At 42.3% G+C, this 23,651-nt stretch overlaps 1 protein-coding gene across 5 annotated transcripts in view; it reads left to right on the forward strand.

Moving 5' to 3' along the window:
* Window positions 1-23,651, forward strand: part of kcnab2a (potassium voltage-gated channel subfamily A regulatory beta subunit 2a) — a gene marked incomplete at its 5' end in the record, with an annotated part of 56,008 nt that overhangs the window by 10,946 nt on the left and 21,411 nt on the right. Inside the window, one exon of one of the 5 annotated variants that reach the window (XM_080000556.1) lies at window positions 16,127-16,338. The exons of the other annotated variants lie outside the window; for them this stretch is intronic. Coding sequence (XP_079856682.1) covers window positions 16,127-16,338 — 212 coding nt within the window. Of the gene's footprint in view, window positions 1-16,126; window positions 16,339-23,651 lie in introns of those variants that run through there. 5 annotated transcript variants of the gene reach the window in all.

The following is a 23,651-nucleotide window of genomic DNA, read 5'->3' on the forward strand; positions in this document are numbered from 1 at the left end:
CTGTGGATTTTCAGATTTGTCTCTCTCTCTCTCACTCTCACTTACCAGGATGCGAGTATCCCTTGTCTGCAGTATTGTGTTTAACCGGTGGTATTTGTTTTCCGCTGAAGTACCGTCTAACCTATTGAAGGGTAACCCGGCAGGTTGGTGTCTACTTCAGGACATTAACTTTTTTGAGGCACTTGTCCTTTGGACAAGTATATTTGCCTTTCATTTGTCCAGGCACAAAAGTCACTTGTCTGGGTAAAAACGACAATAATTAACATTAAACTGACAATAATAATTTTATTTTTTGTTTGAAGAATGCAGACGAACAAACAGTTCAACTAACCCATACCAATGAATGTTCAGATAAGCCCCTAGGTGACCTGCTTTCCTTATTTAATTTTTCTCATATCTGAAATGCAATGTGGCGATTGTAGTTTTTATTTGAGCAATTTTGTAATTCCTAAGAGCTGCCTTATCACACACTTAAGGTAGCACTATGTAACTTTTGGGATTTAGTGCCCCTACAGTTTCTAAGTGCAATTGCACTTTTACGCCACTGTCGTAAAACACTGTTATAAAACTTTTACACCACAAGGTGTCCGAAAATAATTTCTTGAACAGGACAAATTTGCACCTTGTCGGTCACGTTTCAATAACAGTCGGACCCCTGCTACAAGTGTAGGTACCAGATGTGCTGGGCATGGCAGATCGGCTCGCACGCGCGAGTCAGAGGGTGAAACAGATGAAAGTGAGGAGTGGCGCGTGCCGGCTGAGGTGTGGGTGCCAGGTGCACCACTGGCCTGTCTCATTCGTGCCGTCAGGGAGGTGGAGGGGCTACATTTTGTATAAGCATTATTACGGGACATTTTAACTGGCAAGTTTATATTGTTTGGTGGTTTTTTTTGTTTGTTTTTTTAATACATCTAGTAGGGGTGAAAATGTGGAGATGAAATGCTAAACAGTATTTTTATATAATGAATATCGCACAGCACTCGCAAGTAGGAAGTGAACAAGAAGAGCTGCTTTTTGATTGATGAAATTGTTTGGCTTTTTCTGTTTCCACTTGTCTAACGCTTCTATAAATGAACAAATCCGACTTCATCGATAAGACTTCATCGAAATTATCGAGCGTTTCTTTTGTTTATGACTTTTAACTTGTCCAGTGGAGCGGGTAAATTTCTCTTCCATTTGCCCCACAAAAAAATCCACTTGTCCTGGGCAAGGGGACGTGCCTTAATGTCCAGCCCTGCACTTGTGTCCTGATCGGTTGCAATTATGTAGTTAGTGTTGCAATTGGGTCAGGAGAAGCACGGAACCGCCGAGTCCCAACTCATCTTTATTTCAGACGTGTGGTTAGGAAGGTGGAGGAGCGCCACTACGAGCCGCCTCCGGTCGCTCCGTACGACATAATCACCAGTTGCAACGTGCAGGGGCAGAGCTGCAGTGTTGCCGTCACATGCATCTGTGTGTGGACTGAGATCATTTGAACCGTTTCTTTGTGTTTGTTTGCGTCATGGGAAGAGTTCTAATCCCGATTTATTGACACTGATATCAATTGATTAATTGATTGGTTTCTTCCTCAGTTAGGTCAGATGGAAACAGGCACAACAGCATGGTGAGCGTTATTGATTTTGTGCCCTTACATACCCATTTACTGTACGTGCACCTACTGTACACACTATGTTTTGACATGGCAAGTATACACACACATAGCTCTGAGTATGAAAGTACTCAGCGGAATTAAAGCAGCTATTGGTTTACACCTCTAGAATAGCATGTACTTTAAAAAGACCTGACGAGTGGTCCCTTATGTCACCGAGACGAGCCCTTCCAAATAAATAAATTAATGAATGTACAGCCAAATGAATAAATGCATCGAGGATAAGCCAAACCCTCATCCTGTAAAATACATTAATCATCATGCCCTTTCACGGTTGGAAACTTAAAAATGTGCCATAAAAAAAAGAAAAAAAAGGATGAATGACCATATTTCCATAATTTCTATCGAGCTTCTCCACTGTACACATGGGAGCTGCTGAGTTGGTGTTTAATTTCAAAGTGTCTGTGTCCCCTGACTGAGAGGACCAGGTATTGGGTGAAGGAGGCTGCTTTAGCTGTGTTTTGGTGAGGTTATACAGGAAGTCCTCTTTGGTCTGATAGGGGTCTGTAGAGGATAATTTTGTGTGATATTGATTTATGTGATGACATCATACTAACTTTCCCTTAGTCCTTTATATATGCAAGGCAGCCCTCATGCAGGCAGAAAGTTTCAAGGTGATTTCAGCTCGGATGTCATTAATATTTAGAGTAAATATAGCTCTCTGTTCCTGTCATGTGGACAGGTTTTAAATAACACCCAGGTTTGTCAATGACCACTTGTTAACATAAGTAATAATGGATATTTGCCACTAGATGGTGACAATGGTCACATTACTGTTAAGTCTGCCATTCCCATTTCTACCTTCTGCCTACACCAGGCCTATTCATCTAGCGGCCTACAGGCCGGATACTGCCCTTTGGAATTTTTTCATGGCTGACCACGCCCGAATTCTTTTTCCAAGTTCCCACTGAACACAGCATCAGATCGCTCGCTGCAGAGTGGCGGCAACAGGACCCGCAGTCATGACCTGCTCCGCACCTGATACCCTCAGTCAGTTTGTCAGTCAAAACAATCAATTGTTTTTGATAGTATCATGAATAGGCCCATATACTGTTAGTCTGATGGCTACTGTTTTACTATGTTCATCTTGCATTAAACATCGATAACATTTTATCGATACGGACCTGTTTTAAAAGCACCTTGTTTGCTTGAAAGTGTGGAAATTATAAACAGGCCTACTTACTGTTAGTGTGATGGATACTGTTTTACTATATATATTTTTTTTGTTCTACATTTGTGGATATGGACACCCCATGTCTCCCTGGTTTTAAAGATGCAACTTTTTGCACTTTGTTTTTCCTACTTTTTTGTATGGACTGGTTGCTGTCTCAAATTGATCATGATACAATTAAAGTGAAAGATAGGGGATGCACGTGACTCTGTCATTCCATGTAGAAATACTGTTTATCTATTAGCATTACTGTAACTAGAGTTCATTGACAAAGTATTCTGTATGGCCCACAAACCCCCAGTTATTTTCCTATTAAATTGGAAAACCACTCGAGGTTGGCCCAACTGTCACTTATCAATTCTCACAGCTACAGGGTTGTAAACTTTTAATTCGTCTTAGTCTTCTGTATTTTATATTGTTTTTATGTGGTCTTTAACGAACTGATTCTGATTTAATTGAAAACTAAACTAAAACAATTCAAGCAACGCAAACAATTTAACACTTTGTTTTGTATTTAATGAAAATAAACATAGCGTTATCAAATTGCTCACTGGTATGTACAGTATAAAGACAGTCTTTCTCTTTTCTCTCTGTACTCTTTCTATTATGTTCTCTCTTTCTTCTCTCCTACTCTTTCTCTTGCTGTTGCAATTCTCTCAAGTTGAGGTTTTTGTGTAAAGACTTTTCTTTAAGCGAGGGCTTAACTTTAGCAAATTAATAGCTCACTGGCTTTAGTTGCATACTGTACTTAGTTGCACGTCTATTTTATTTCACCCCACTAGCTGGCAGTAGTGCTACACTAAGAGGAGCTGCAGAGATGAGGGAACTATGTTTTTCATACTGAAGAGGGAGATGATGTTTGAATGGTCGGAAATGACTTTTTTTTTTTCCGGTGATGACCTCTTTAGTTCATGTTGGAGCGGTGTCTGGCCGGCCCTGTCCTGACAGGCTGTCAGAACACACTAGTCAGAAGAAGAGCGTCGGCACAAGGGGTGAGAATTGCCAAGGACCTCGCAGTTCATCCCCTCTCATTGTTCTGGACGAGTTTACTGCCTTTTTAAATTGCAGTTCACCCATTTGAGATTGTTACTGTTCTTCTGCCTTTCTGAAAGAAAGAAGCCAAAATAATATTGTTAAAATCATTGGCGAGCAGTTTTGAATGAAACTGTTGGGATACATGGCTTTTTAAATAGCATAATTAAAGTTGTATATTCTTTCTGTAAGAATGAAAGCTGAGGAAGTTGATTGGTTTAGAAAAGGTTTGATTGAGTAGATTTAAGTAACAATTAGGCATTGACTTAGCATTATGGACGTTCAGTGACTGAGTGGAATATATGTGATATAATATATAAAAGTAATGGGTATATATGTAATCTTGCATTCCTTAATTTGATTCCATCAAATAAAGTTTTGGCTTGGACACAAAAAAAAAAAGTGCCCTGTCATGTTGGAAGAAGCAATACATCATGTGGCGTTTTCGCTTTCCCTGCCATACCTAGTGGGCAGAAGACCCTGTCACTACTAATGGATGTATACTGTATATTTAATCTTGCATTCCGTAATTTGATTCCATCAAATAAAGTTTCGTTTTAGGATGGTTGATGCTGGGTGACACGAGGGGCTAAAGCATGGGCGGACACAAAAAAAAAAACGTGCCCTGCCATGTTGGAAGAAGCAATGCGTCATGTGACGTTTTCGTTTTCCCCACCATACCTAGTGGGCAGAAGACCCTGTCAGTTCAGCTACAGTTAGCCCCCAGTCCCTGAGATTAATCTGTAGCCTCCCCGGTTCCTTAAAGTGAAAGGAAATCTGACAGGCTTGCTTGTTAAAAAGGGGTGGGAACTTGGCTCCTGTCAGTATGGTGCCATGAATATGCTATTCATTCACTTGGCGATGAGTCGAACCGTAAATTGAGGACAGATCCATTTTGTATTGTATCTTGTATTTTTAGTTGGATGCATAAGATAATTTATTCCACCTCAGTCCAAAAGTGACAGACAATTGTAGTGTAAAACAATTGAAAAATCCTTGCAAATACATTGTGTATTTACAGTAGTATCAGCCAGCGATTCTGTTGAAGTGATTGTTTGGTGACTTCACTGAGGGGTCGTATTGTGGTATGTTTTCTTAATGTAAATTCTCTAATGCTGGACAATTTAGTTGAAGTCACGGGCCATTTATCAATATCTGATACTCCAATAGGACTTGTGTTCTTTGAAAGTACACCCTTTGAGTTTCCCTCCATTGGAGCGTAAGTTCATTTGTCTAAATGAAATACTGTGATATCAGGTCTAATCCACTTAGCCACATCACCAATCACTGCATCCTTTGGTGGCGTAAGAACACATTCAGAAGTTTAAGGTATTTTTGGTGAACTTTATACAAAACATCAGTTTGGTAATGAAATTGGCCCCTGATAGGTGATCTCAAGAAAAATCCCGAATGCGACTTCAGCCAAGTACAGATGGTACCATTCTGCAATAGTTTTAGGAGCATGTTCTTATTTACCAAACTGATGAGTCAAGCTCGCTTAATTTGTTACATCTGTAAATATAGCACTCTTTCTGAACCCTTCCCTTGCTCCCTTCTTCCTGTGGACCCATCTTCTGACTTTATGCAACATTTGTGTTAATTTTGTGTGTGTGGGTGTCTGTGTGGTGTGCATGGCTGCGGGGCCATTGCTCTGTACTGTATGAATACCGAGTAGTGACAGGAGGTAGTGAGTCCCCTCCGCTCTCCCGAGCCTTTTAGATACCGAGGCTGGGGAATTGTGCTGTTGTCACTTTGTATCCTGCTGTGCTTAACAACTCTTTGTATATATTTCCCAAACTGTCTAGTTTTAAAATTGAATAATACATGATGTTTTGATTTCCTAAAATCTCTCATTGGGCTATGGAGTCATCTTAGTGGGTAGTATTTTATTGTTCTGCATTAATGTGCAAAAATGTGCATGAATACGCAATTTGTATGAGAACACAACACTTTACACTGTTCAGCCAACAGTGTAACGTTAGACAGGTGGTTGTCAGTTTGATTTGAGAGATTGTGAGCACTGGGATCAAACCCTTTAAACAAATATCCAGTTGGTCCAAGCTTAGAGACTAATTTAATGTAGAAAGAAGTGTACCATTCAAAACACCCAACCTATTGATCAAAAATAGAGCAATCGGCCTCGCTTTATTCAGCTGCCTGGGCACTGTGATAGGATAAGATAGTACTTTATTAATCACATCAAATTCACAAATACTGTGATAAAGATTATTATTATTTTATTTTTTTTTAAACCTGTGCTGTCATCATGCCTGGCATACCACACAGAGTGTTTGTATGCCATTGCATCCAAGACAGAGTTAATCCGAAAGTGGAGTTAAAATTCTCAACCTGCAATCCCACTCTTTATTAATCATCAAGAACTGCTGCAACAACTCTGTCCTGTGGACAACAAGAGCACAGCTTTTTTTTTTATTATACAAGACCGCCACCAATCCCCCCCCCCCAGTAGGAAGGAGAATCACCACATGTGAGACCGATAAACATAGAGACAAATAACAACATGTACTTGGAAAAACTAAAGCTGCTTTCACACATGCACTGTAACCCTGAAATTATCTGGACATGACCCGCATGAGCTGTATGTGTGAATGAAAATGTCAGAATCACTTGGACAGGACGTTAACCGGACCAGCCAGCACCCTAGTAAAAGTCTGTGTAATGTCCGATTGAGTGGTACGTGTGAACAGAGCAGGTTATGGTCTGGAGCATTCACAGCGAGCAAGTGGGCGGCTCGCGTGTTAATGACGTCTCTATCATGTGCCAGTTATTTACCTTTGTGCGGATCTTCGTGCACGAAGCGTAGCTGCTCCGTACTCCTTTCCGGTTTCCTTTATATTCCTTTCCACTCTTTTGTTTATAATGCGGATACTTCCAAATACTTGGAGTATCAACTCAAAAAGACAAGTTGGTAACCCCCTCCGCCATCTTGGGTGTGCTTTAAAACTCTCCAGCGTTACTGTGTCACGTCTCGCCTCCTGCACGCTCTACCCAGCCCCGCCCCTCGCCTAAACCAAACAGAGTATTTCCAGTAGGTGCGAATGCATTGGACACAGACAATCTCCAGTTGTGTGCTACAATGTGTGAAAGGGCAACCCCAGAGAATGTCCAGACCTGATTATCCGGACAATGTCCAGAGTTCATGTGTGAAAGCAGCTTATGTCGTATAGGTAACTGTCCTTTTTGGTTTGTCACTGTAAAGTGAATTCAGTGATTTGTTTCTAAACACATAAGTGTTACAAAGTAATGGTGCCCAGAACAAATGGGAACCGTTCCGTTGGTCTGACCGCACAGGGTTTGGTTAGCGGCATGTTGGCAGGCTGCAGAGCCCCGACCTGGTTGGACCCACCGGACAGTTGGGCTTTGAGGTGAGCAACGCGAGACAGGACTGGGTTCAGCAGAACATTTAAATATGCAATGTACTCCAATGTAAACGTTTGACGTGATTGATGCCATTGGCCGTGTTTTCGGGGTCTTCAGTGGACACGCCCCCCAGCGTCTCAGAACAGGGGAACTGCCTCTTTTTTTATTTTATTTATTATTTTATTTTATTTTATTTATTTGTTTGTTTGTTTGTTTGTTTGTTTGTTTATTTTTCACAATTTTGAAACCATTTTTTTTCATCCTTCAAATTTGGTCCGGGTGGGTAATAATACATTTTTCTGAGGTGTGACAAACTCAGAACGCATATTTATTTTGGCTTTGCAAGGACTTTAACTTTACATATGCCTTGTTTTTCTGCAGAATATGCAATTTTCATGGTTCACTGGCACCACAGTTATCTTTATCCCTGACTCCATCTTGCCTCAATCTGTCCACACAGTTAATGGACCAGATGATATATCTCTCTTTTCCCTTGTACTTGCTCCTCTTACAGTTTCCATTTTACTGCTGTTTTTGGGCATGTACATGTAACCCCCCCACCCCCGCGCGCCCTCAACGCACTGGATCCACTTCCAGTCCCTACCGGGAGCACTTGCATCGCTTGTCGAAAATACATTACTGGACAGAGTCACGGTGCTTTCCCTTCCTCTTATCACTTGACCTTCCACCCTTTCCCTCTATGAGTCTGTCTTTTATCATTTCCTTTCCGTCGCTCCATCATGCCATCAGTCTCTGCAAAGGCAGTGCTGTCCTTGCATATAACGCGAGCTATAGCGCTCTGCTGTTTATTTCTTTTCATGCTGTTGTCCCTCGGCTATTTAAAGATGTCATGTCAAGGTGCTGATGCGTGATGGGAGGTACCGGCTCAGCCACTGAGACCTCTGAATGTTGAGGTCAGGAATTTGGAGATTGCGACCGGTAACTGTAGAGCAGAGGAAGGACACATAGTTAGCACCCAGCCGACCATGTGACAGGGCGTCTGGTGTCTAACGTTAATACATTCCACAGGTACATGTGACAGTAGGCACAGACACACACATGTATACAGGCGATGAAAGGTCACCTAATAAGTGGCTGATGAAAAACAGGAGCCAGCTGTTTCGCGTCCATGATTCGACCCCCCTGGGCTGTAATCTCTGTGTCAACACTTTGAGTCTGTGGTTAAAAAGGCACTTGTTCCAAGGTTAACCACAAAGTGATGGATCATTCAATAACACAGGTCTTCTTTGAAGCTTACTGACTGTTGCTTTATTGCCCTTTTGGCTGTGGATTGTTTTCTCTTACAAAATGTCATCAATGTGTTTTTATCCGTGATGATTATTCACATCAACAGGGTGATGAGTGTGTACCTCCTGGACACAGTCAGCTGTGACAAAGGTCCCCACGGTTCATGGGATGTTGGGGAGGATGAATGCACACAGGCATGAAGAAGAGCTATATTCTGTGGAACAAGACAGATTATTCTGTTTTGCGCCCCTGACTCTAGGAGTCTCTCCTTCTTGGATTAGTGAGTGTACTATGCTTCCTGGATCTGTTGTAGTTCAGTCTGTTTCAGTTGGTCACACCTTGTTACCTAAAGGCTGAATCTGATCTCCTGCCAGATCGCTTCTGTGCTGGAGCGCTCAAAAACAAAATGAAGATTTCGTCCCCATCCATTCGTCTGCACTCTGAAGTACCAGAGTTATTCTGTTTTGTTTACCGTCTACTCCATAAAGAATCCCCCTTTTGTTTCTCAGCCAGATTCGGAGAGACACTGTTGCGGTGAGGTTACATAAGAGCTGGGATTCCCTCCCAGCCCTCTGATTTAAACCCTCTTGGTCTGTTGGTCGGGACGGCAGAAGGGACGGCACCTCCTGAGCCCTGCTGTCTGCAGGGAATCTCTTCATCGTGTTCACTGGAGAATTCAATTTGCTGCTCGCAGATGGGACTTTTGTCTGCATCACTCTGTTCTCTCCTTTTACCCCTCATTCTGTCTCGACTCACTGTTGTCTCAGGGACTCCTGGATTCTGCTGACGTACTGTATTAATTAGCTTTAGCCTGGATAATACCCCAGTAGTGGTTTTTTTTTTATTGTCTTTTTGTCACAATTCCGTTTTTGCTTCAGTGACGAAACACCCAGGCACAGGAAGCAATTGTACGTTGCCCAGCAGGCTGTCAGTGCTTGGGTGCCACAAACTAATATTACAGGTTGAGAGGCCATTACCATGCAACATATGTTCATATAAGGCTGCACTGTGACAGATGCTTTCCAGTGGTGTCTTTTGACTCCCTTAAGTCGTCTTCTTTTCACACTGACCTTCCATATCCCACAACACTCCTCCAACCTCAGACCAGCCGTTTGGGGCAGCTATCCATCTCACTCAGTCACTCAAATCCTCTCTAATTCTGTTCAATTAAACTCTCAATCAGTGAAACCCAAACCTGCCCCGGACAGCTGGCCAACGAAACGCGAGTCATGAGCGCCGCCATGTCTCTGCGTTCCAGCACAAACATTGGGCGCCGCATGTCACATCACATGGCCTTGGACTGATGCCGCTATATAAGCTTACGTTCATGGTGAGAGACGGCAGCCGAGGCAGAGGTGTTGTGCTGAGCGAGAGTACGAGGCATGGGGAAACACCAAAACTTAATCTTGAGTTTTATATTTAGGTGGAGTATGGATTATTTACCCGGCTTTGAGTGCAAGTTATTTTAAGATCTTAATACCGCTATTTGATTGCAGGCTTCTGAGGCATCTTTGCTATCTGAGCATCTCAACAGTCGCCCCCACCCATCCAGACAGTTACTGACTGCTAGACTGGCTTGGACACATCTAGCGCCCCAACAACACAGGCTGCCAGCCCTTGTGCCTTTCTCAGCATCATGGAGGTAGACACAGTCCCCCTGAAAGCAAATAGTTTAAGCAGTAGCTGGCAACGAATCTCAACTTTTGGTGTATTTATTTAGTAGCTTAGGGCAGTCATTGTATTTTATCTAGGCTTGCTGTGCACAATTGATGCAGGACACGAATGGCTATTTTTAGAACTGATGCTGGCGTGATTGTGTTGTGAAGGAACATTGCTCATGACTGCTACCCACAGTGCCGTGGTGGTCGAGAGTTCCACTCTCCGTAGATTAGCAGAGCTGTCTTCCCTCCCCTGCCTTCGGTGGTGCTCCTGGGTGAATAGGGGGCCTAGAGGTTTTGGGTGGGAGGTCACTTGGCTTTGCTCAAACTTCTGCTGTGGGATTCCCATGAGGCTTCATTACAGTGTGGCTTTATTGATTTGCAAACCTCTCTGCTGTCCGGGACAATAAGGGGTGGACAAAGCCGAGGGTGTGTGTGTGTGTGTGTGTGTGTGTGTGTGTGTGTGTGTGTGTGTGTGTGTGTGTGTGTGTGTGTGTGTGTGTGTGTGTGTGTGTGTGTGTGTGTGTGTGTGTCTGTGTCTGTGTGTGTGTGTGTGTGTCTCTCACCACTGCAAAACTCGCCATCTCGCGCATTTCAAAAATCGCCAGGAGCAGCCAAATAAATTGGGGGGAAAAAACATTCTTGAAGGAAGATGAGATTTTTCCAGATTCGTGTTCCTTTTTGTTTTTTGTTTTTTTATCTCTCAACGTATTTTCAAAACCAAGTTGGATTTATAAATAGTAGAAAAATGTTAAACCGTGGAGTTAAATATTCCCGTTAGATTACATGGGGAAACACAGTTCACTTTACCGGGGCGCGGAACAGCGCTGAATAACGCCGGTCGATCAGATCGGTAGAGTGTGTGTGTGTGTGTGTGTGTGTGTGTGTGTGTGTGTGTGTGTGTGTGTGTGTGTGTGTGTGTGATCTACTAGCTGTTCCACTCTTTTCGATTGGAGAGAGATATGGATGGAGGCTATGATTTTGACAGAATTTTAACATGCTCAGCCTCAATCAACAGGGACCCCTTGATTCGAGACACATCACAATTCTCAGGTACCAATTTAGTAAGTATTAAGATTCTGCATGTGTTCTAAATTCATGAAATGTATTGTAGTTTTATTTTTGATTTAATGAAAACAAAATCTAATATGGAAAACCATGGAATCATTCTTCCAAGGAAAGTGCACACATCATGAGTTGTACTTCTAAAGATAATCTCAGGCCAAGACATAGAAACTGAAAACACTGTCGCAACAAACACAATGTTAACGCTGGAGCTAGACCAGGCGCGTTGGCGCAGCGGTAAAAAGCCTCGCTCGACCCATGCCGAGGCGCCTGGTGTAGTTCCAGCGTTGAGGAATTTCACAATTGGCCCTCGCTACAGAAGGGTTTTTCCGTATTTGTGTTTCCCCGTGCCATACCCTCGGTCTCTCGGTTCTTTCCCTGCACCCCCCTCAGATCCTGTGATTTCTACTCAGCTGTGGTCGTGGTCACAGAAGTCTACCTGTAACAGTGCACCATTGTGTGTCGTGTATATTCCCTTTGCAGCTTATCTCCCCTCTCCCTCCCCCGCGCGCTGAGCGTAGCACAGGGCCCTATCAGAGCGCTGCACTCATTCACGGTGATTGAATGTCCGAGGGGGACTGTAGCCGTTCAGTAGATTTTTGGATAAGCACAAAACGGGCACTTAATCGCGGCAAGGGGACGGAGATTGCGCTAGGAAAGGCAGTTCTATAAAATGAAGTGCGAGGGGGGGAAATGGATTCATTTGATTTTAAGAGGAAGTAATGGACCTCAACACTTACGTACATTGGCGGGCTATGGTACGCTTGTTTAGGAACAGTGTATCCAAAGTGTTATTTTAAACATTGTTTTAATGTGTGCAAGCAGCCACGGATGTATCTTTGTTTCCCTGTCTTTCACAGACATATTTGGTCATGCTTTATTACACGGTGACCAGGTACACACTTTAATTGGTCAACATTTATTATGTGAAAATAAAATATTTTGCTAAATATGCCCTGCAGGGCAGCAACATGCTTCAACTATGTGTATACTTCTGGATATTATTTACGTATGACTCGTTAGCTTGTTACATTGTTTTTTTTTGTAAATTTTCACCGAAATTCACTGAAGCACCAGCCAACATTGACGAAGACAGTGCCTGGCCGAATATGTGTGTGGTGCGGGGGTGGTGTGGTTTGAGCCGCCACACATGTCCCGGGCTTGGGTAATTGGGCCCAGGATCAGTGTGGCTGTGTGCCTTTTGCTTGTTACATTAATCAACAAGCAACAGGTAAAACCTCCATCCCCCCACACACACAGGAGAGGAGCCCTCGTCATGACACCACCACCCCCACACCACAATGTGCATGAGATAGAAATCAAGGTTGTAATGGTTTATACATAATTTCTATAGTTTGCCATGCTAGCCAGGATTGTTTACAACAATCGGACCCATCTTGTTAGTGTATGCCATAATTATGTCATACAGTTTGATGGATGGAATACATGTATGGCATTATACACTGATCAGCCACGTCATTAAAACCACTGACCGGTGAAGTGAATAACATTGCTCATCTCGTTCCAATAGCACCTGTCAAGGAGTAAGATATACTGTATTAGGCAGCAAGTGAACAGTCAGTTCTCGAAGTTGATTTGTTGGAACCAGGAAAAATGGGCAAGCGTAAGGATCTGAGCCACTTTGACAAGGACCAAATTGTGATGGCTAGACGACTGGGTCAAAGCATCCCCAAAACGACAGGTCTTGTGGGGTGTTCCCGCTATGCAGTGGTTAGTACCTACCAAAAGTGGTCCAAGGAAGTACAATCGTGAACCGGCGACAGGGTCATGGGCGCTCAAGGCTCATTAATGTGTATGGGGAGCGGAGGCTAGCCCGTCTGGTTCGATCCCACAGAAGAGCTACTGTAGCATAAATTGCTGAAAAAGTTAATGCTGCTATGATAGAAAGATGTCAGAACACACAGTGCATCGTAGCTTGCTGCGTATGGGAATGTGTAGCCGCAGACCAGTCAGAGTGCCCATGCTGAACCCCTGTCAACCGCCGAAAGCGCCTACAGTGGGCATGTGAGAGTCAGAACTGGACCATGGAGCAATGGAAGAAGGTGGTCTGGTCTGATGAATCACGTTTTCTTCTACATCATGTGGGTGGCCGGTGTATGGTTTCGATCTGATGGAGCATCTGTGGGATGTGCTGGAACAACAAGCCCGATCCATGGGGGGTCCCACCTCCCAACTTCCAGGACTTAAAGGATCTGCTGCTAAAGTCTTGGTGCCAGATACCACAGGACACCTTCAGAGGTCTTGTGGAGTCCATGCCTCCATGGGTCAGAGCTGTTTTGGCAGCACGAGGGGGAGCTCCACAATATTAGTGGTGGTTATAATGTTGTGGCTGATTGGTGTATAGGCTAGAGACTGGAAATGGGATGGACTAAATCCCACAAAAAGCAATTCATCAGAAACAGTCGGGCTATTGATTAATTTATGTGATGGATTACTAGTGTGCGTTATGATGTGTGCTGGTATTTTAGTGCATTGTGCAGCAATAAATACATATTTCGATGTTCTAGATTGGATACAGCAACAAAGCTGTTGCTTGTACATTTCTATTGCCGTTTGAGAGAGTTTCAAGATTCAAGTGTGGTTTGGCTCCTGAGCTCCTTAGCCCTAGCGAGACTGCAGGGCTGGTGTTTTGGTTAAGCTAGGTACGTGGGCTGGTGTGGGTTTCAAGGCTGATACTCAATCGGAGAAGCCAGAACCCCCGTCCTCAGCCTCTGTTGCGTCTCCGTACTCACTCATGTCACCATCTGGGGCCCTGGAAGGAGAGCTGATTGGGGGAGGTGTTGTCTCCCCTAGCGTTGGCCGCAAGGGAGGAGTATGTGCGTGTTTTTATAAATGCTTCAAAGGCGCGGTGGGTGGAGGGGTCAAGGCGGGTACCAGGTTAGGCTGCTGCCCTCATGCCTGACTGCTCACGTCTGAATCAATCTGGACAGAGGGTAGAGAAAGTGAGGGTGGATAGAATGGCATCATTGCCAACTCAGCTCCCCATCGACCTAATTCAGCACCACAACCACCGCCCCACTGGTGCCCGTTAATGGGACGCACCGTCAGACGCAGGCATGCACACACAAGTTCAGGGTTGTGAAAACTTCAAAATCAAATTTAGATTTCAGTTGCTTTCAATCAGGATTATTTTTTTTTCATCCTTGTTTCTATTTATGTCCCGGAGAGCAGAAGGTCACTGTTCTAAGAATACGGTTGTCAGTTGGCACCAGCCTGCCTGTTGAATTCCTTTGATAGATGCTGCTTTTTCAATGGCCGTACTCCATGTCTGCTCCTAATGGCATCTCTTTTAATTATTTCCCAGGCACACTAGCTGGTCGGCTCAGATAAGCCTCAGTATTGTATTACTCCACGCACATGCCTCCTCCACATTCTCTGCGATCTATAAATACTATGTTATTATCTTTAAAGAGCAAACCATTATCATATTTGGTTTAGTTCAGGCATTCAGCAGGTATGCTTTTTCAGTACAACACAGTTTTTTTGTTTTTTTTATTTTTAAATGCGGAACAAAAAGATACTGCAGTAACTGGGTGCTTGTTTCTCTCACTTGTAATGTGGTGATTTGATGAGACAAAATTGAATAAACCACTTTTGTTTTTATTGTTTCCACCTTCCAGTAGAGGGAGCTGTTATGGTTCACAACATCTGCATCTCATCCGTAAGGTGCCATTGACACATACTTGAGCAGATAAAGTTCCATAATAAATATTTCATGAATTGACCCATGCGAGAGCTTGCTCTCTCTCTTTCTCTCTCTCTCTCTCTCAATATTATTATTGTTGTTGGTATTATTATTGTTACTAATATTTATTTAATTGTTTTGTTTATTAATTTGTCTTCCAGCTTTTTGTGCTTGTGCCAGTGGAATCAGTAGATACCACATGTTCAAAATAGAGGGTTTTTTTGCTCTCTCTCTCTCTCTCTCTCTGTCTCTCTCTCTCTCCCTGCAGCCCTCGAGTATTACTCCTCATAGCTTCCCTTCATATCCCTCCCACTACATTCCCTCCCCTCCTTCTCTCTCCCCTCCCACTGCCTTGCCTGTGTGTGCACTGCCGCTCTTTGTGTTTAGTGCAAGCCATACACATGTAAGTTTAATCCAGGCAGCAGCGCAGGGCTGCAAAGTGAATATGAGGTTGCCCCCTTGAATGACAAATTGGAATATTCGGCAGCCGGCACAGCCGGCGAGACAGACTCGCTGGATGGGATGGAAACCTCTTGGAATTGTGCGTCATGTTTGATTTTCTCCACCTCTTTGCATGGAAGTCTGCAACTCCACGTTTTAAATCTTGGCAACAAGAGGCTTATCTAAGCATTGCGTTCGGCTTAAGAGGAAATTGCAAGATGCTAAATCTGTCCGACTGCCTTTGATGGGTTTTTGATTAATTGAGGAAGCGAGAGTCGGGTATACAGATAAGTCAAGAAGGAGCTTGCGAGAGGATATTCAAAGAACCTCACACTAGACCGTGTTTGACTCTGTATCATCTTATTGTGCGTTTTTGCTGGATCAGTTTTTATGTTCGTTGGAGCTGTTGTGTGTTGGACTCTGAGACTCGCGCCCACTGACGCATTGATGCTGTAACATTGTAGTTGGAGGCAGATTCCCTTTGACAGGACCAGGAGTCTGCTTTCACCTGATCAGCGATCTTTCACTCCCCCTTCCTCTCCCTCTCTCCTCCTGGTCGTCGTGACAGTCAATACGTTGGCTGTGCAGTGATTTCCAACGTCGACTGCGAGGCTGGGCTCAAGGTAGCGGCGTCCTACAGACTGACACTTCTTGCTCTCTCCAGAGGATCTTCACACTTTACGCTTACAACTTCTGGGAGTCCACCGTACCTGATTTAGCCTGCGGAGAATTTTAATTAGACCGACTGGAAGTGGGTCGGCAGACCAGCGGCCAGGATGCAGGTGTCGTTGGTGTGCACGGACCACCGCGGGGGTGTGAGTCGCACCACGGAGGACCGCCTTAACCGACAGAATGCCAACAGCCCGAACACTGGCACCCGAAGCAAGTTCAGAGCGGTGGCGATGGTGGCTCGCAGTCTGGGACAACTGTCTGTCCAGAGCATGCCCTCCTCCAGCGAGCAGAGCATGAGGACTGGCATGAAGTATAGGTAGGGGCACGCTCAGCGAAGAGCCTCATCGTTGTAACTCTGTGCAGATCAAAAACATTTATGGCAGCATACAGTACATCCAGGTTCACCTTTCTTATGCCTAAATAACAAATCCCACTGTTAAGGATTCAAGACTTTAAAATTATAATTAAACACATGCTAAATGCACAAAAACAAGAACATTATTAATAAGTTGATAAAACTCAACTGTGTGTGTGTGTATATATATATATATATATATATATATATATATATATATATATATATATATATATATATATATATATATATATATATATATATATATATATATATATATAAATAATGCCCTAACTCTATGGTCAATCTATCTAAATCTAGTGTGATTAGTGATAATATCACTAAGATAAATTTAAACAAATAGTTTAAATTTATGACTAATTGTAAACAATTAGTCATAAAAAACAATTTGTCATATTGTGACTAATTGTTTGCCAAACAATTTGTTCACCAAACATTTACTTGACTCTTTTTATATCAGAGTTTACATAAGAGCATGACATTATCTTTATGGGTTTGTTGTATTTAATATTTACAGTTTCTTTCTTGTACAGTGTGTGTATATCTATAGAGATATGTTTAACATAACATAGTGCAAAATGTAGTTCAAATATAGTTTGAACACAACTACATTTTGCAATATAATTACTTTTATGTAAATCAATATATTACTGTATAGAATGATTTAATAAGACATCATTAACTGCCTTGCTGCAGTGAATAAAATGTTTGACCCTTGGCATGGTGGTACTTTCTCCAAAAACATTTAATTTCAATATTGGTCTTATTCATTTCCCTATCATACTGATGATTATTATTTTCATTTATATTTGTGCTTTCATCTGGGCTCAGCTGATGAAAGGGCTTGTATGCCGTTATAATTAATAAGAATCGGTTGAAAGTTAATATACTTACAAATTTATTCAGAATGTTAGAAGTACACAAAGCGTCCTCCCTTAAATTGCCTGGCACAATTGTATCCTTCATGTCAGATTTGCTAGTGGCGGCCTAATCATGTTGATGGACCGTCATGATTGCGAATGATGATGATAATTAATGAAAAGTCATTTTCAGCTCGGAGGCCAATTCCTGTTTATTCATTTCTCATATCAAGCACTACAATTTATAATAAAATGCAGGCACTCTCATGTGGGTCATTCCTGCAATGGATGTAATGGGCATTAAAGGTTATGTAGATGTGCATTTCCATGCATATAATATGTGATGTAAAAGGATGCGAATGCTGAGGATAAAACATATGGCTTTTGATGGGTCTGTAAGAGAGAGAGAGAGAAAGCGAGAGAGATAGATGAGCTTAGTGCGATTGCGGGCACCGCAAGCAGGCTGGAGTAATCTGTGTTTTTGTCAGTGTGTATCTCTACAGCGCGGCTCTTGAAGTGAGGTCATGCCAGCGCAATGGCAGGCTATTGCATTTCTAATTTCACATTTCAACAAAATTATTTGAGATTTGGATCATGTCCTTTGGTTTTGAATGCCTCCCAAACAAATGAGGTTAGTTGAGGTTACAGATGGGATAGAAATAACATTGTACATAAATAAACTATCCATAGTTTTTCATACTGAAAAAACATGCATGTGCATGCGTACTTAGTAAATTCACCCTCATTTGCACAGATTACTTTCAATTCCCTCATTGGTAGCTCTGCGCTTGTGTCAAGGCTGACAAGCGTAAGCCTATGGGCCAAGGTGCAGCTTGTCTAGAGCTGACCTTCCTGGGAGTCCAAGGCAACCAACAAATTGGCCATCTTTCCAAGGTATCGAAGGAGCATTGCAGCTTAAGTTAATGCCGCCTGGCAGCCTGGCTCACCACATACAGAGCCTTTCCTTAGTGTGACATTGCGTCTACACGACATGACTGGTTAAAATCATCAAGCTTGGCTGTGAGAGCCTGTGCCGCCTCCAAGGAATGATTAAATGGCTTCAGTCAGAACTGAATTAATGATGCACGCAAAATGGCCTATCATTATGTAAAGTAGTCCCACTCTGGCAGGTATCCGTGAGAATGGGTAGACGGGGCAGTAAGAAGAGTCAATCCCATAAGCCCTCTGCTTTTCAAGGTTCTGTATCAACTCTCCTCTAGTGGCCTTATGGGAATGACGTCCCTGCGCAAGAGTCAGTTCATTTGCTCTCATATTGGAACTTAGCTGCTTCACAGTAAAATATTGAATGGGTTTGAATTAAAGTGCTCATTTCGTGCTTTTGATTTTCTTGTTATTCCTTAAATTCAAAAGTGAACTGCATACGAGTTGGTGTTAATTTCTGAGCGTTACAAAACATGGGGGGCGGTCATGGATTTTTATTGGCAAGAATAGGCTTGTCCTTCTGCTCTGTTGCGCGCTGTATCTTTTTACTGCAGTGCCCATGTAAGTCTTCTTCCTTTCCTCTGGCGTAGTTCTACGTCAACTGGCCTTGACTCAGACTGTCAGAATGATTGCTGATGGCTCTGGTGGGTCACCGTTAGTTGTGAAGATGAGTAACCACACCCTCGATACAGCTGACTGAAATTTCCTTTCTGTGTTTGAAGTTGTGACATATCAACAACAACAGGCAGATGAAGTACTACCTATTAAGCTAATTCAACCTACTATCTCCGTTTGGTACAACCGGAGATAGTAGGTTGGGAGAGTCTGCAAAAAGCCAGACTGCAGCCAAGTGTAAACAAGTTGTGTATAGAAAATGCAGCATAGACCTTTTGGATTCATACTTCTACTGACTACTTTCTAAGTTGCAAATTAGCATGAGCGTTTTAATATTTTTTATTTTGTATTCATAAGTTTGGAGGAATTAGGTGTTCAGTGTCAGTGGGAAATTTCAAGTCTCATTAATGAAACCGAACATAATGCAAAAAATACCCTGTTTCTTGAGCACAACGCATACGCAGTCGTGCTATAAAAATAATGGGCCCTTGTGCGAGATTTGGGGCGTCAGTGGTGTGGATGCGTGATAGGACAGTTTGGAGCATTCGGGTGGTTAGTGAACCATCTCACTAATGCCTGCACTCCTACTTGAATTATGAATCATACAGTACAGTGACATTGGAAGCTGTATGTGTGTGAATGCAGCCGTACACTCTGACCACTATTTTATGAAACACTAAGAATTATCCACTGCACACTATATTGTATCATCTAGACACTATAGCCCTAACCGTGTACAGTAGCCACTCAAGTTGCATAGAAAATTGCACAGAACATTCACCATCTGCTTGCTCTGGGCATGTTGGTAGGAATAGCTAAACAGAAACATGGTTCATTTATTTGTGTGTGTGTGTGTGTGTGTGTGTGTGTGTGTGTGTGTGTGTGTGTGTGTGTGTGTGTGTGTGTGTGTGTGTGTGTGTGTGTGTGTGTGTGTGTGTGTGTGTGTGTGTGTGTGTGTGTGTGTGTGTGTGTGTGTCAGCAAGGTACTGTGAAGGGTGGGTGGGGGACTGTGTATGTGTCTATAAGCATGTCTGTGAGCAAGTGAGACAGTTGTTTTATGCTAAAGAACAAAATAAAGACGGCTGTTCTTTCCTTGCCTGGCTGATGGGGTTTAATTTACACTGCATGTTTGCTATTGCAGTTCTCTGTTCTCTGTAAACTGTAGAAATGGCCTATATGTATTAATTATGAGGCTCTCAGCCAATAATTTTCATCTCCCCATAGTCGGCTCTGCGCTGTATCTGTAGACATGCATATTTTCTGGAGTTAATATAGCAACATTAGATGTAGCTTGTTTACAGTGATTAATCCTGTTATGCAATGAAATTGGTTATTTCCATGCATAACATTCTGTAATACATGTAAAAATGCTCTGTGAAGAGATCTGAATTCTGTCAACCTAGTTCCTCATTTGAGTTATGGACAGCAGTTTTAAATTGTAAATGATTGCTAAAGCCATTAACAATGGGTCAGATGTGTCTGAATTATGCATAAATAGTTTGTCATGTCATAAATGTTTATGTATGCAATTTGTGATGCAGCAATACATTTAAAATTGTAAGTATGAGATGTAGAAATTATGTAGCATGCAGATCTTAAAATCAATTCATGCAAAGCCAATACAAAATGTAACACACCGTCAAGCAAAGTCATCTGAGCGCCTACATTTGTTTACTGTAAGATTATGCAAATAGTCCCATTGGCACAACAGGTTGCCAAGTTCACAATAACACAGTGTGTGCCTCTTTGTGGCACCTTCATCTTGCAGTTGGTAACACCTCACTCCACTCCTGTCGTATCACTGCAAGGCTGCAATAAAGAGCATTTAGTGGTTTTGATTTCAACATTTTGCCACACTTAATGTTCTTCTCCCTTTGCATTATGCTTTTTTGTTTTAAAGGTTGGGTTGTTTTCATTTAAATGGCATGACTTAAGAGTCTCTACCAGCATAATTTTGACTTATTAACATTACTAGAGATGGTTCCTGTTTCTAACAAACTGTGTATGTGCTATAGTCCACACAGTGTGTGCTTTCGTAGATATCAGCTAACCTTATTAAATGCCATTCGCACTTCAATTTGTGTTGGGCTGATTTTGAAAAACGTTAAAATTGCAAGTCATTCACATGAGGTAATTCACATGAGAAATACATGTGTTTGCCGTGATTTATGCTGAATTACAAGCCATTTGATATTATACATTTAGATTAAGTTGCTCTTGCTTTTCATGCTTCCGTGCAAAGAAATATGATTTCTTGGCTGCCTTGCGTTGACCAAAATGTGTCTGGCTTACTGTGATTGGACATGCTTTGTAAGGGAACGGAACCCTTAATCTCCACTGGGTGGGAATACATTATTTTATCCATACACTAAGTGTAATCCTGTAATACATTTAAATAAAATAATTTTCTGGGTTGTTTTCACAATGGTGAATTACCTACAGTATGCCTAGCAACTAGCTAGCCTTGTGTTTTTCCACTGATTTGCACCATGGATGCCATAACTGCTTGCATATAGACTATGTAAACTTATGCCTGCAGTTTGAAGGAAAATTTTTCAATAATGTTGACAGGTCAATCACTGTGGATTGCTAATCCCAGCAGTGACTACAACCAACCAAGTCACTGGAATCCATTCCTTTCCAACAAGCACTGGTTGACTAGCAGCTTTTATATGGTGCCCTGTTAGGGGGCATGTCAGTGAGGTTCTATGGTTTCAGGAGGGTCTAGATTGTAGTAAGCCTCCCCATCTCTGCTTTTTAGTTTATCAAAGAAGATTTTCAATCACTGGGGGATGCTGGCTGACCTGCCTGGGAATTGTGAATACTCCCAGAGATAGACAATGGTCCTGATCCTGTCTGAGGGAAGCCCTCCTAGAAAGCCCATCTGCCAGTACTGGAATACAAACCCTACCACTGATAACTGACTTAAACTGATACTGTTACTGTGGATCTGTGTCTTAAGAATCTCTGTGTATCTATAGTAAGCCTATAGTTAGCCGGGCTTTTTGTTTTGTGTATGTGGGAGCATGGTGTGGAAAGGGTTATACACCCTGTGCAAACTTGAATCTCAGGTGGTTGTTCTGTTGCACGTAGGTGGTGCAGACCATTTTATTCTCATCCCTCTCTCTCCGTCACACACCCTAACACCGTTTCATTCTTGTAGACTTTGTCAAATTTTACATAAACCTAAATCGGGACGAAACCAGCTGCAGCCAGCACAGACTTCTGGTAGGACAAGTGTTGTTTGTTTTTGTCAAAGCAGTCAGGGAGGTTGTATTAATAATGCTGCTCCGTGAGAATCCAAATAAATGCCTCCCTATCGCTCTGTGACCCCATCTGTCATTTGTAGGGCCCGAAAATATGGATTGTTTTTCTCACAGATACCAATTTTAAGGGGCAAAAATTCAGTTATTCATAGATAGATTAAAATATTTTCACTATAACTTGACTAAAATCAGTTTGAGCAGTTTAAATTCTTAACTAAAAATAACAGTAGCAAGTAATTATCATAAAAAAAAGCACTGGCACCCTCTCCGGTGTCCTTAATGGCATAGTACACACACGTTCATCCAACAAATCTAAAATGAAAAAAGTATTTTATTTAAAAAAAAATGTATTTATTTATTTCTTCAATCCATCATCTTCATTTGTTACTGTTGTGTTTTTGTTTGTCTTTTTAAAATCAATTCCAGAACAGATTGGGTAGTGACAGGGCCTGTCGCTTTAAGAGATTGGATCATGGGAAATATAGGAGCCCTGATGGCTCATGGTTAGAGGAGGATGCGTATAACGGAGGGATCATTAATGATACACTTGTTGCGTGTTATTATTTTATTCTAAAAGTAAGAATGTGGCCATTTACTACCTGTCATCAAATAAATGCAAGTCCAAAGAGGACTGCCTCACGTTGTCTTTGTGGACAGAAATCAGTAACTGTTGGAAGTTCCCAACAACAACGGTTCCATTCAAACAGATTACAGTAAGAGCCACTTGGAGCAGCTGGAACATGACAGGAGCCAGGCAGATCCGTGATTGGGGTGTGGCTGACCCATGCCGAGCAGGGTCACTGTTGGGTCCCTGCTCGGCTCTTGCTTGTAATGATATCCCCCTCGATGACATAACCCACGCGATAAGATATGTTCTATGTCATCTTATTTTACTGAAAATAATTATAAAATATTGCAACAAATTTAATCGCAATATTTAATGTATCGCAGAACTCCCCATATCATGTGTTTTCACACCGCAGGAATCTATTTCATAGTTCTCAGGACTTTTTTGGAGAAACAGTCCCTTTTATTGTGTCCGCACTGCAGGAACTACTATAGGAACGATCGTTGTTCTTAGAACTCCGTTTTAAGCAACTAATTTAGCTCCTACTCCAGGGCAGGGACCGACCGGCAGAAAAGGAACCTTCAGTGATGGAAATGCCAGTGATGGGTCCCGACCTAAGACCACGGTCCCTCGGATTGATTCACCCGGCCGATTCACATCGTTCTGGGTGGGGACCAGGCCACGTGCACTCAGCAGTAATAAAAAACACGAAAAATAATATAACATTTTAAAAAGTATTTTTATTGTAGATATATTTTTTTCATTTTACGAAATTGTTTGAATGAAACAGAAAATCCCCAAGCGAACGTGGTGTTTTACAAACTTTTAAATTATATCTTGTAGAACTAATATGAGTGAAGATCCAGCAACTGGATTGATTATTTCTTTCCTCAAATTTGTTCAGAAACAAATTTTAGTGGACTGGCATGGTGAAATTAGTGAAAGTTAAGCAGTAAATACAACACGGAATTCATGCTGAAACCCCGTTGTACGACGTCACAT

This window comes from Zeus faber (assembly GCF_960531495.2).
Source record: "Zeus faber genome assembly, chromosome: 5".
NCBI lineage: Eukaryota > Metazoa > Chordata > Actinopteri > Zeiformes > Zeidae > Zeus > Zeus faber.